General features: G+C 39.3%; 1 protein-coding gene across 1 annotated transcript in view; it reads right to left on the bottom strand.

Moving 5' to 3' along the window:
• Positions 1-13,411, bottom strand: part of LOC121350673 — a 78,441-nt gene that overhangs the window by 27,653 nt on the left and 37,377 nt on the right. The window contains exons 33-46 of the mRNA XM_041462188.1: positions 12,926-13,045; positions 12,177-12,394; positions 10,329-10,522; positions 8,921-9,223; positions 7,887-8,116; positions 6,704-6,865; positions 6,414-6,491; positions 5,710-6,060; positions 4,797-5,153; positions 3,457-3,807; positions 2,412-2,543; positions 1,627-1,776; positions 1,049-1,165; positions 208-381 (exon numbers count right to left, since the gene is read on the bottom strand). Of these exons, the coding sequence (XP_041318122.1) occupies positions 208-381; positions 1,049-1,165; positions 1,627-1,776; positions 2,412-2,543; positions 3,457-3,807; positions 4,797-5,153; positions 5,710-6,060; positions 6,414-6,491; positions 6,704-6,865; positions 7,887-8,116; positions 8,921-9,223; positions 10,329-10,522; positions 12,177-12,394; positions 12,926-13,045 (2,937 nt within the window). The remainder of the gene's footprint in view (positions 1-207; positions 382-1,048; positions 1,166-1,626; positions 1,777-2,411; positions 2,544-3,456; positions 3,808-4,796; positions 5,154-5,709; positions 6,061-6,413; positions 6,492-6,703; positions 6,866-7,886; positions 8,117-8,920; positions 9,224-10,328; positions 10,523-12,176; positions 12,395-12,925; positions 13,046-13,411) is intronic.

Here is a 13,411-nt window from a genome sequence, read left to right as displayed (position 1 = left end):
GGAAGAATCTCATTCAGAAAGCAGTCAAGGAGAAACTTTCAGTAGTTCAGGTTTTGGGCATCCACAGTTTCTAAATATCAGAAAATCTCAGCTTTCATCCTGTACCTTACAAAACGGGAGTTTTCATTCAAGCCATGAGCTTGAATTACATCCTTATACAGGACAATTATTATAATTAAAAACAAACAAACAAAACCCCAAAACTACCTGTAAAGATGATGGGACTCTGGCTTGCAGCAGCCATGGCAAAGAGTGATGGAAATTCCCTGTTATGTTGGTAATTGTTTCAAATTCTTGAATTTGTCCTTCAAGAACTGTTAGGTGAGCACCATAAAGCGCTTTCAAACTAAAGCTCCTGGTGACTTTGAGGTTCAAGATAGCCTGTGTGCAACAAAAGTGAATTGTGAAAAGACAGAATTGTATAAGTTAAAGCTCCTGCTGGTCAGGGCTCTTTCTTTGGTTGAGACAGTATAATCTCAAAGATGTGTCAAAGATGCATCTTGTATCATTTTATAACATAACACAACATAGTTATAAATGTCCCTTTTATTTTAGAATTCAACCATTTAACATGTATTCTCATGTATGGCCATGTTTTAATGCTATTCAGTTACATGGTTAATAAGTCTTGTGTTTCTCAGATTAAAAATATATGCCAGGTAATCAGAGTTCAGAAGGAAAATACCATTTGGAAAGGACTCAGTGAAATCCCAGCAGTGCTCCCCTCTGCGTCCAGGGGACACTGCAGCATGTCAGACACACAAATGCAGTGCCCTCCTCTCACTCCACATTGGGAACAACCTCCAGCCCCAGGCCTGTGGAAAGTCCTGGTCTAAACTATTGCTCTGTTGAGAACAGGAGAATAACTGTTCTCTAGCGAGAACAAACTGAGCTTCTGAACTCCCATCAAGAACAAAAGGAGCACCTGGACTCCCCTTCACCAAAACAGCAAACGTGTGAAGTCCCATCTACACCCGCTGCTCTTTGCCATCTCACCTCCCCAGCTGCTGTCCCCCTCTTGTGCCATGGCTTCAGGTTGATAACCTACCTGCAACTCAATCTTGTCTTTTATTTGCAAAGTCTTCAATGTGTCTATGTTATGAGTAAGTTTGTAATTAAGAGATACAACATCCAACTTCTGGACAAAGTTCAGTTCTTCTGTAATCTGCTCAGTCCAAGTAAATATGACAAAAGTTAACTGTGGCATATCTCTGACATGGAGACTTCTCTGAATAACCGTAATCATTGGACTAATTACACATTAGAATAAAATTATGAAAATGATGAAAACTTTATGGTGAAGAACTGTCTAATTTTGTTAGAAGTCACAGCTTTGTACTGTAAAAGGGAATATGCTGCACCAAGTGAAGATTCTTGATAAGGAAGGTTTGGTATAATTTACAAACGAGAGTCAAGGATCATTGCTGATGTCAAATTTGTTGCAAGGAGCAATTGCACAGAAGGACTGGCTGAAAGATACTGCCTTCATTTAATTAAGGCCTTTAGAACTAAGCCAGCCCCAGCAAAGTATTGCATTGGGATTGTCTGCAGAAACAATATTTACCAAATCAATTAGCTCACTTCAACTTCTATTTCACATATTACTGATATGGAGAAGACACTTACTTGCTTGTTGTTCACACAGAAATGAATAAATCCTTTATAGAAGTCACTGTTTTTTTCTGATATCACATCAAGTAACATCCTCATGGGAATGCCAATGTCAGCAGCTCCTTGGATGTTATGGGTTAGCACTGCATCCAGCTCTTGCCTTTCCTGTTAGTATTTCACAGCAGAGAGCAAAGCACGTGTAGAACCCAAAGATCACTGCAATACAGAGCTCAAACCAGAAATCTGTCTGTCCTACATTTAACACGAATTAAACTCCCACTAGCTATGTTGTTTCTCTATGGCACAGAAACATACAGAAATTACCAGTTATGGCAGAAAAGTGAAACATCCTGAGGAAAGAGGTATTTGTGTTGTTCTCTGCTCTCTTGCTCTGATGACAAGAGAATCCAAACTTATAATTGTCAACAGAAAAGCAAGAGATTCACAGCCTTCCCTGTGTTGCTGTCTCACTGAATAAACAAACAGCAGTGTCTCAATTAATCACTGCCTATTATTTTGCAGGGTAAATCACAGTGATGTAAAGACAGAATACAAACAACAAAAATTTGCACACAAAGAACATAACAAGGAAATTATTCAGGAAGTGCCAGAGTCTATATCCTATTATCCTAGGCATTGGTTACTGCACACTGAAGGTGCCAGATTTTCAAACATTTTATTATTTAATTTTTATTCTGGCATTTATTACTTAAGCTTGACTATTTGTTCCAAATAACATAGGTTAAAGTACATTACCCAGCACTTTGTTCACACACTCCAACAGCCTGCAGGGTACTCACATCAGTGACTTTTAGTATAAAGAGTCCTCGGAATTTACTTTCATCAACAGTGATCAGTGTCTGTGAATCCAGGTTCATTTTATCCATCAAAAGATGGCCTGAGCCATCAATTTTCATTGGTGCTCCAATATCCTGTAAAAGAAAGAAAAAACTTTTACAAATCACCACTTTTGCACTTAACCACAAATACATTATAGCTCTAATAGTAACTTTAATCACCTAGCTGTAAAATCAAGTATATCAGGCAGCATAGGCAAAGGATGTTTCCAAAATCTTGAGAGCTTTTTAATACATTTTATAAATGCTGTCTTTTTTATTTTGAATATGCCTAATTATTTTTGATAAATGAGTTAGGATAAATAGAACACTGGACAATGTGGCTGCTCTTCCTGCCTAAATGAAAAGTTAATTGATATTCTATGCTTGGCATTGTCCCAGTGACCCAAAGCATCCATAAATTCAGTGAAATCAGACAGTATACTTAAGTTTATTATGGCAGTTCTGTTTTTGGGAAAGGGCAAGTGAATTTCATCTTTGTATATTCAGATTTACCCTGACTTTCATATTGAATCCACAGATCATAATGTGATAACATGTCTCTCAAACTTTTCATACACTGAATTTTCTGACCTGAAGATTATCTATTTACTTCATATATTTTAAGACTATTTCAGAGTTTGTTTCTCAAACTGCTGAGAAACTGTAACTGCTGATAAAGCCAAAGACAACTTTGAATAATCATTATTTCTGAACAGAAAAACCCTGCAGATTTCTCAACCATGTTTTAGAAAACATATCAGAGCTAGTACAAGCAAATCCACTATCTGCAGGTACTGATTAAAAGAAAATCTGGTGTATGCCATAAGAAAATACAGTGAATGACTGGCTCCAGAAGTAAGATGCAACATTTAAAGAGAATGTTTTTTCTTCTTTCTCTGCTACCTCTTTGAAATACTTAGATTATTGTCTTTTGACTTTAGCAGGTACAAAGGTCGTAGCTTAGATGTATAAATTTAACCTTAAAGGAGAAAATTCTTTTCCATACCTGAATTGTTTGGCATTTGTTTTCTATAAGCATTTTCCACTGCAGGTTCTTTTCAGGGTCAAAGTCCCCATTCATTTGAAGCTCACAGGCACCCAGTTTCATTCCAACTCCAAGAAGATATTTTAAGTGTTTCCGTGCAGTGATGGACAGCTCATTTTCCCTTGGGATTTCCTTCAGCTGGGGGAGGTCATGCCTGAATTGAATTTCCAGAGCCACCTTTGGCTTGCACTCTGCTCTCACTTCAAGACGGGCAGTTTTGCCTTCTGTTTCCAGGACAGAGAGCAGCTCTGCCTGGCACTTGTCTTTCTGAAAGGATCCTGTGAGCCGTGCCTGAGTTGGGAAACTGAGATCCTGTCAAGATTTAAACAAAAAATCCTTTGGAACATACAAACACTTTAAGACAAGTGTGTATTATATGATACAGTATCAGAGACAAAACCTACAATCTCCAAGCTGCCATCTTTCTCCCCCTCAGCAAGAAAGATGGTGATTTTTCCTGAATAGGGCATAATGGAAGAATTAAGAACTATCCTGCAGAATTCACAGCTTCTGCATCTTTACCCAGTCTTACATTTACAAAAAATACAAAATACTTGTTTCTTCAGATTGGCAAAGTTTACTAAACATTCTATGCTTCATCCAGACCACAACAATCTCAGTTTTCATACAAATTAACGTATAAAAAATTCATAGGCCTAACAGACATTCTTTCACCTGGTTGCAGAAGGTTTGTTTTTTTTAATAATTAAACTTCCAGCTTGTCTTGTATAACATCCCAAATGAAAGGTTTCTTCCCATTCGGTCAAAGGATTTCTAAAAACACTGAAAATTATACTATTTTTTAATACTTTAAGGGGTTTTCATTCCCTTTTCACTATAACTTTGCTGTCATTTTTATATTGCCACTTTGTAATTGAGGAAGTTACTCAGTTTGGGGATTTGAAAGCAAAATATAAATGCCTGTGAACATCTAGGAAAAAAGCCCAGATTTTGCAATTGTCATTCTTTCCAATGTAGTCAGTGAGGCTAACTGGAAAAAAAAAAAGGAAGTTCCCTGTTGATATAATCCTCACAGACCAGGGAATGTGAGGCTAATATTGCTGTTCAGCCTTAGAGGGCAGTGTCGGCCTGCGAAGGCAGCAGTCAGCAAAGGCTGAACTGATCTCAGTCTCCAGTGAGCACCTGGGAACAGGATGTGTGAGACACTGCCTTTGCCTGATGCTGTGGGACAGGCGTGCCTTTAGAGTGCCTTCCCAACGCTCCAGCAGTGTCACGTTAGCTAGAACCCACAAGGCCTTCATATGATCCCCAAACTCTCTTTAGAAGCTTCCCAGAGCTACCTGCAGAAGTTGACATTCTGTTTCTGTTTCCAGTGTCCAGTCAGCTTTATTCTGAATACAGAGATCCCCTCTAGCCCTCAGCGTGCATCTGCCAGCCTGCAGCAGGAAAATGCCCTCTGTGGTGGAGTCTGTGGCTGCAGAGAACAGGACTGAGTTTTCAAAAGGCAGCCCAAGCTGGCTGAGCCAGGGAATTGAATGCCTGAGCATCCCTTGGAGTGTATATTCATGCTGGCAGGAGGTGTCTATCTGCACATCCACTGCTCTGCCATCACACTGCAGGTTCATTAACAAGCCCACGCTGCAGATGTTCTGTTGAAATGAGCCCCCCAAGACTGCAGCACGAGGCAATCCCATCCTCTGCAACAGAAAAGATTACTGTTTAAAACACACAAAGCAAAGCAACTGTCTTCTCATTTGTTCTAAATTCATAAGAAAGCATTCCTTCTTTCTGAAACAATCTATGTTTGGAAAAGACCACACAAGACAGTTTCTTTCATAGAGAAATCAGAAATTTCTCTGTGAAAAACCTGAAAAAAAGCTAAATGGGTGGGAGGGGGGAAAGAAGAAGAATAAATCCTCGAATAATTTTTTCATAATTAATGTAGAAGAAAAAAATCTTAACCTCCACAATTCCAAACTGAAAGGACATGCTTTTCTCTAGATTTCAGGACAAAAGTTTATTTTACTTAATAAACTATTATTAAGCAACATTTTCATGGCAACAGCAGTAACACTACCATTGTATTACTCCAAATTACCACTTCCCGCTGCAAATGCTCTGACTCATTGCTCTGTCAGAACTTTAATGACCAAATCTGACCTATCCATAAATGTGTGAGGAGACAGTTTTCTGTGACTCAGTGATCAGAAATACACAGACTGGAAGGGCATGCAGAAAACAATCTGGGCTTACCTCTAAACTGACGCACTTGTTTCTAAAAGCAAGTAGCCATCGTGTCTCATTGCTTGCCAGGCTCACTTCCCCATCAGCTTCCAAAGTGCAAGGCCCAAGGACAACACCAAGGATGCCCTTGTACTTGTCACTTCTCATGGCTGACACCTTCAGCTGGTTCTCTCTGGCAATTCCCAGAGAATGAAGTGAAGGCAAAGAATGCTGGAAGTCGATTTCTAAATGAGGATGGGTGTTACAGGTGGCATAGAGTTGTAGGCAGGCAAATATGTCACGAAAAGAAACATGTCCAAAGAGGATGACAGTAAAGTTGCTGGTAAATATTGACCCATTCAGTGAAATTCTTGCTGGAGTCTGAAAAATTACAGAAAACTGTGGTCAAGTTTGCGTTCCTGTCAGGTCACATACTGTTTTTAAAAGCTCCTATTACTAGAAGAGAACGGTTCCCTACACCATTTTGTATTCATCCTACATAATTATAAATGCTGAAACAAATGGCGAGATGGACTCAAATCTTTATTTTGGAGAATAGAAATAACAGGAAGAAAACCCAAACCAATTATTAATGAAAATATTTGAAAGTGTACACAAAACTTCCAGGAAGCTCAAATCCATTTCTACATGTCCAACACTTTCAGTACTTATTCCCTCCATAGTAGTTAAGACACTATGCTGTTGAGAGCAAAGTTTATAAATGAAGCAAGTACCTCAAAATGATGAAATGCAATTGCACCATTGCAAAGGCCAGAAAGTTGTTTGTTAGCAGATTCTCCACTGCAAGCAACCTGTTGATGTTGTCAACAAAGCACATTCAGAAAATGAAGAAAAGCAGGGAGGACTAAAATTCAAAGGAGCAAGTTACAAGACTACTTTAAGGATCAAATAGATGAAGGCACCAAAACATAGATTAAAGGTTAGAGTTCTGTTTCAAAAAGATAAACAGTTTAGTGTTTAGTGCACTAAATACATTACAATAAATAGCAGGATTTCTGCAAACCTCTAGTACATGTGGAACAATGTCCATCAGTCCTCCCACATCATGGTGAAGTGAAAGAGAAATTTTCATAGCAGTGTCAGTGGTTTTCTTCTCCATTTCAATCTTGAGCTGCTCTGTCTCCACTGTGGTTGTTATCCCTGCAGCGATCTTTCTGGAGAAATTCTATGCACAAAAGAAACCAAATCATGGAAAGAAAGAAACAACAACAACATCCCAGCAACAATTGGGAAAGGCAGAGTATGTTGCACTGTGCTTAAACATCACAGTCTGTGTCAGGGTGGCAGCACTGGTAAAATAAAAATGCAAATTCATCAAGGCATCCTCATTTCAAATAGAGATTGTAATGTCATGCCAGACCTTCTAAATGCAGCATATCAATAATTCTTTCTGGCTTCAAAACATATGAGAGCATTCAGTACCCTGAAGGATTTGAGCCCACAGGCACAAACAATTAAAGCACTGGAACTATTAAAAAGCAAGGCAAAGGAACTATTTAGAATTCTTTCTCTGCACACCTTTGTGTCTCACCCTACCACAGTGGTTGAAGCCACCCAAATATAAGCATGTGAGTGACTCGAGCCTTTCAGTGGATGTCTGAGACAGCGAAGCATTTGAACTCTTCTTTAATGGAACGATAATCTGCAATGCAAAAGAGCTGTAACACTCACAGATCTATAGCAGAAGTGCAGATAGAGAGAACAGCAGCCAAGCAACACCATACCAGGAATCATGGTCCATAATGCTTCTGTGGGTAGGAATTTCCAAAGGGAAAGCCATGCTAAACACTTTCTGCTCTTTAGCAGCCATCCAAAGGATGACACCAAGACCAGTTAAATCCAGTACCAGACGCAAGCCTTAGGCCTGCTGGTCCACTTCCCATTTACAGGGGAAAGATAAAATTGGACAAGACATATGTTCATATGCAGCAAAATCTTCACTTAAATGAGAACTGAATGTAGCGTCTCATTTAGTCTAGATTCAGCTCCAAGAGCTCAGATGACAGGTCCACAGTATGACAAGGAGCCAGACAACACCTTTCTTTCACTCAGGAATTTAGTACATCTCAAAAACAGAGCAGCTTCTAGAATAAATATATAGAGTGCACAGGAAAAGCCTAGAATTATCATATATACACAAATTGTCCTGCCAGAAATTGAACTTTCACAGGCAGAACTCTTCTTACCTCATAATAGCCAGCAGCTTCTAAAACAAAAGGGATCCCATGTTTCTTTATCTTTGAGATGTTGTGCTTTAAGCTCACAGATAGCTGGGATGTGGGAGGCTCTGTGGTCAGTCTGTGCCCCTCAAACACAGCAACCATCCTTTCACTGCCACTCTGCAGGGCTATGGCAATGGTGTGATTGCCTGTGCCACGTTCACATGTGGCAGTAAGAATGCCATCCAAAGGCAACCCTATTGACAGGGAAGGAAGTAAAATTAACACAGCACTTCTGGGTTGTCATTACAGACTACAGAGAAGATGCACTACAGATCAAAAGAAGCCTTCTGTAATTTTTCATAAGAAAAGGCACATCTTTATATAAAGTATGATCACTTTACTGATATTTATAGAAGGACATTACCTTCCAGGTTAAAATCATATTGAAAAGGGACTGCTAAATTAAAATGTGGCATGCACTTTGGAAATCAAGAACTTTCCTTTTCTTAATAAAGGATATTTACCAATTGGTATTGTGTCCAACTCCAGTAGTCAGCTGTCAAAAAATTCAAAAAGGATTTATTCTGTGCAAAGAAACCCATGCAAAATTACTGATAACTCCAGTTCATGAAAATCCACGGCTTAGCTTAGGAAACAACACTTGGCATTATAAGTATACTCAGAGGAACTGGTCACAAAGAAACCCGTGCAAAATTACTGATAACTCCAGTTCATGAAAATCCACAGCTTAGCTTAGGAAACAACACTTGGTAAGTGTTGTAAGTATACTCAGAGGAACTGGTCGGTTTAGATGCTGTGCAAGAACACAGATGTACAAGAGAGAAATAATTTCCTCTGAAGTACTTCAAAACTCTTTGAACTATTTCTGGGTCATTTTTATGGTATTTTCTCAACAATACTAAAAAGAATGCTGCTAAGGCTAAAAGACATTTTGTTCTGGTGTGAGCAAACACAACTCATCTGTTTCCATTGGTCAGCAGTCATTTAGGTAAATTCACCTTGTAAGACCATATCATCAAGTCAGATTTTCTTCCTACCTGCATCTGTTAAAAAGTCGACATTATGTGTGAAAGTCCCACTGACTGTGCCATGCCCACGATCCATGATATTGAAAAAATCTACAGAAAGAGCCTTCTCATCCACCTGGAAGCTAGCTAGCCCCCTTTTCTTCTCTTTACTCAGTTCCAGGTGTCCTTTCAGTCTTGCCTCCCCTGGGATTGCCTGACTGCCATTCTGAACCATGGCAACAGTGATATTGTGCACAGTGGTATTCCCAAACACATTCCTGTTCCTGACATGCAGTCCATACAGTCTTTTGTTGACCATCACATTGATGTTACCTGTAACAGGCAGAAATTGTTACTGTGGGGAGAGTTTCTTAGGACAGAAATAGACACAGTTTTAGGAGTAATGTATAAATTAACAATTAATGTAATATCAGGAGGAAGTAGAAGAATTTCCATTTATCACACTAGATAATTTTGCCTAATTTAGAGAGCAAAGCAGTTCAGTGTTGAGGGTTTCTTTACTAATGACTGTGTCTAAAACAAATTACATAACAGTATTTCTGGCAGCTGTTCCTTTTTATTCACCAAGCTGCTTGTGCCCTTAGGCCAGGTACTATACTGCAGTCCCTCTGAAGGAAAATTTACAGATGGATTGTGACCTACTACTTGTGTAATTGCAGAGCTCTGCAGTGATCTACTCCACCCATGGAGCCATTCAAAGGAGTAGGAGTCTTAAGTCAGCCCCCACATTTCAGAAGAGGAAAGAGGCCACCCACTATTTCCTTTAATCCATGAAAACATGAAAAATCCAAACTATGTTAGTTCGCTGAAAAATACTCTCAACCCAATGACCCATGGTTCATTTTGCATGCCAAATACTCTGCTCTGCATTATACAGAATCACAGAATGGTTCAGGATAGAACCTTAAAGCCCATCTTGTTCCAACCCCTCTTCCATGAGCAGGGACACCTTCCACTGTCCCAGGCTGTTCAAAGCCCTGTCCAGCCTGGCCTTGAATACTTCCAGGGACAAGGCATCCACAGCTTCTCAGGGCAACCTGTTCCATTTTCTGATCACTCTTACAAGAATTTCTTCCTAATATCCAATCTAAATCTGTCTTCTGTCACTTGGAAGACATTTCCCCTTGTCCAAAGTGTTTCTCCAGCTCTCTTGGTACTGGAAGGAGCTCTAAGGTCTCCCCGGAGCCTTCTCCAGGCTGACAACCCCAACTCTCCCAGCCTGGTTCCAGAGCAGAGGGACTCCAGTCCTCTGATCATCTCTGTGGTCTGCTCTGGACTCACTCCAGTAGGTACACATTGCTCTTCTGTTGGGGACCCAGAGCTGAATACATTGTGCAGCTCAGGAAGGATTACATTAAAATTAAGCAGCATCCTTAGATAGCTGCAGGTTAGAACAAAACACAAAGGAACAGAGTACCATCATGAATGTTGTTTTTGCACTTCAGTAATCCATCCAGAGAAAGGAGATGAGGTATAGCCTTTAATCCAGTAAAAGTGTGTTGGACTCTTCCATTTAGGGACAAAACAAAACCAGCTTTCTGCTCCCTGGCTCCCATGAAATCCATGTGAAGCCTATTTTCATTAAGCTTCAAGTTGGAAGACAATAGAAGTCTAAAAAGACAGACATAAAAATTGCTAGTAAGATATTATTATGGTTGATTCAGGATTGTCAAGACACCCCTCCTCACTCAAAGCAGGATCAATGAGAGCAGGGTGCTCAGGAGTGTGTGGTCAGGTTTGGAGTCTCCATCCTTGGACTCCTTAGATTTAGACATCCTTAGATTTTCTGGACACTCATTCCAGTGTTGTGAATCAGGCAATCAGATGCCCTGCAGTCAGCACACGCTATTCACCAGATGTTTATAAATTCCTCAGTAAAGATTTACAGATTAGCAGACTAATTTTTTCTTTAAATTTCTTGAATGCTTTTGTTATGGTTCCTAATAAAAGAAAGAGCTGGAGAGACTTTGAGTTGGAAACTAAGCCTTCTCTGTCACAATATGAAATAGATCTTTGGTGCTGCTTTAAAAGCAGCACTTGAGAATTCAGTTTAAAAAATAATTCTAAGTGTGACCATCATTTGAGTTTGGTAAATGAAACAACAATATTTCTTTGCACCTTGGCCCTGAATTGAAGAGTGTTGGAGAAAAGTGGCACAGCTTCTCAGGGAAACTTACAGGAGCAACAAAATTTTTTGTGTTGTAAGTATAAGACTGAGACACAATTTTCACATGGCCTTTAACAAACTATCCACTGAACTATCTGACTTTCTAGACTGAAGTATATTACACAAAATACCTAAAAGTGAACCAATCAGTCCAGTTTTCGTAGTGTTAGACATCCCTTCTACAAATTGGAACCCTGTTGAAAGACTGATGACAAGCAAAACCTCAGTGAAAATCCACTCCACGGGAAGAACAAAACTACATAGTCAGGGAAGTAAGGTTTGTTGCCTCAATCAGCAACTGCAGTCCGTACAGACTGCATCCTTTTAGCTGTTCTCCAGAAACACTCAACAGTTTATTTTTGTTTGTATTCTCCTTGTAAAACAAACCCTAAACAAATCATCATTCCAAAAATTTTAAGTGTTCTGTTTTCTTTCCTGTGAACTGCAATAAATTGCTCTCTTGTGGCTTACCCTGGTATTTAAACAAATTAATGCACTACTGGAAGGCCAAAACTGCAAGCATACTGCAGAACCACATTAAATACCTTTCTTGGAATATTTTATCTTATTTTTAGTGTTACTAGTAAATCTAATGTGCTTCATCTAAATTTTAGTAACTTCTGATTCCTTTAACTCTTATTTCCTTATTCTCCTTATCCCATCCAATTGGTAAACACTGGGACCTCTGCAGAAATTCTAAAATTCTTCACTGCATACATTTGTATTTGTAAAATTTGAAAAATCAGCTGAAACTTGAGGGCCAAATTTCTATTTCCCACCTCTGCCACCTCAGAGCTTTCTCCAATATTTTAAAAACCTTATAATAAACACTGGGAAGTGCCCTTTTCCACTGGCATAACTTGTACTATCTGTTCACTCAAAGTTCTCTAAGTCCTTGGAAAGCAGCTAGAGCACATTAACACAACTTGTATCAACTTATGAAACATAAGGAGCAGAAGTATTTCAACAATAGGGATAACACATCAACTGGCATTTACTCAGCAGCCTTGCTGCAGCCATAGGAAAGTAGTTACATTTAAATTTGTATCCCAGAACACTCTTTAGTACCTCAGCTAACCAACATTGTGATTTCTCTACCTTGATGGAAATATTTTGCCCATGAGCTGGAACTGTACTGATTCTGGATTTGTCAGGACTGTCTGATGGAGAAAAGCCCTCAATTCAACAATTCTGGCATTCCTCCTCTTTTCATTGTTCACATCGACCTCCAGCATCAGCACTTCCCTTCCATTGGAATGAAGGTGAAGGGAGCCATTGACATTGTTTTCACCATAACTCTTCAGGGCTGCCTGGGCCTACACACAGAGAAAAAGGAGAGCAGGTCTTTAAGGATCTCAGATTATCATACACAATACTGAAACATCAGTCTGAGCAATGAGACTGCAGACAACAAGCTGGGACTGGACAAAAGCAGAGAGGGGAGCAAAGGGGGAAAGCAGTTTTTAGTTCTCATCTTTGTTTCTCACCATCTGACTAATTTTATTTGGCAATAAATTAAATTAATATTGCCTATGTTGAGTCGGTTTTGTCTGTGAAGGTAATGGGTAAGTGATATCCCTGTCTTTATTCCAACCCTGTCGCAACAAAATATGAGCTACACTGAATTTTAAGTACAATTTAACTAGACTTTAAGAGTTTTCTGAATTTCAGCCAAAATACAAGCCAACTGTTCCAACCCCATGTAACTATCTAGCCAGAACAAACTCTAACCATCAAAAGTTAACTGTCTCCCTAACAATTTACACCTGTCCAGTATAGTCACTGAGTGTATGAAATGCAAAAGCTTCAAGTTCAAGCAACAAGACTGTAAAGACCAGGGGACTGACCTGTGAAGACATGTTCTTGTTGATGATGGCTTTTACACTCACACCACAGTCTAAGTGTTCCAGTTCAGTCTGCCTGGAGAAGAGCTCCCCGCTTAGGGCCACTGCTTGTGGAAACTCAAGCTATTTGACAAAGCAAAGTATCAGAAGAGAGCACTGCATTCCCCACAACTGCCTCACGTGATTTAATGTCTGAACTTCTAGCATGAAGTGGGTGATGCATATAAGCACCATCACAAATGTGGTATCAAATTTTACCAGTTATATCACAAGATACTGAAAAATATATTGAAAGTAGTAAAAAAAGCATGAAAAAGGGTCAATGTGTGCCTTACAAGATATTATTGACAGAAATTATAGATACATAACTGAACATACTGAGATACCTACAGTTATTTGTCAGGGCCAGGACTTGATTGGTTTAGGACATTTAGCAAACAATTATAATTGTAATCAAACAATTATAATTCTAAAGACAACACACTAAAA

This window comes from Pyrgilauda ruficollis, unplaced genomic scaffold (assembly GCF_017590135.1).
Source record: "Pyrgilauda ruficollis isolate IOZ18807 unplaced genomic scaffold, ASM1759013v1 scaffold16, whole genome shotgun sequence".
NCBI lineage: Eukaryota > Metazoa > Chordata > Aves > Passeriformes > Passeridae > Pyrgilauda > Pyrgilauda ruficollis.
This window is presented reverse-complemented; position numbering and strand designations above follow the sequence as displayed.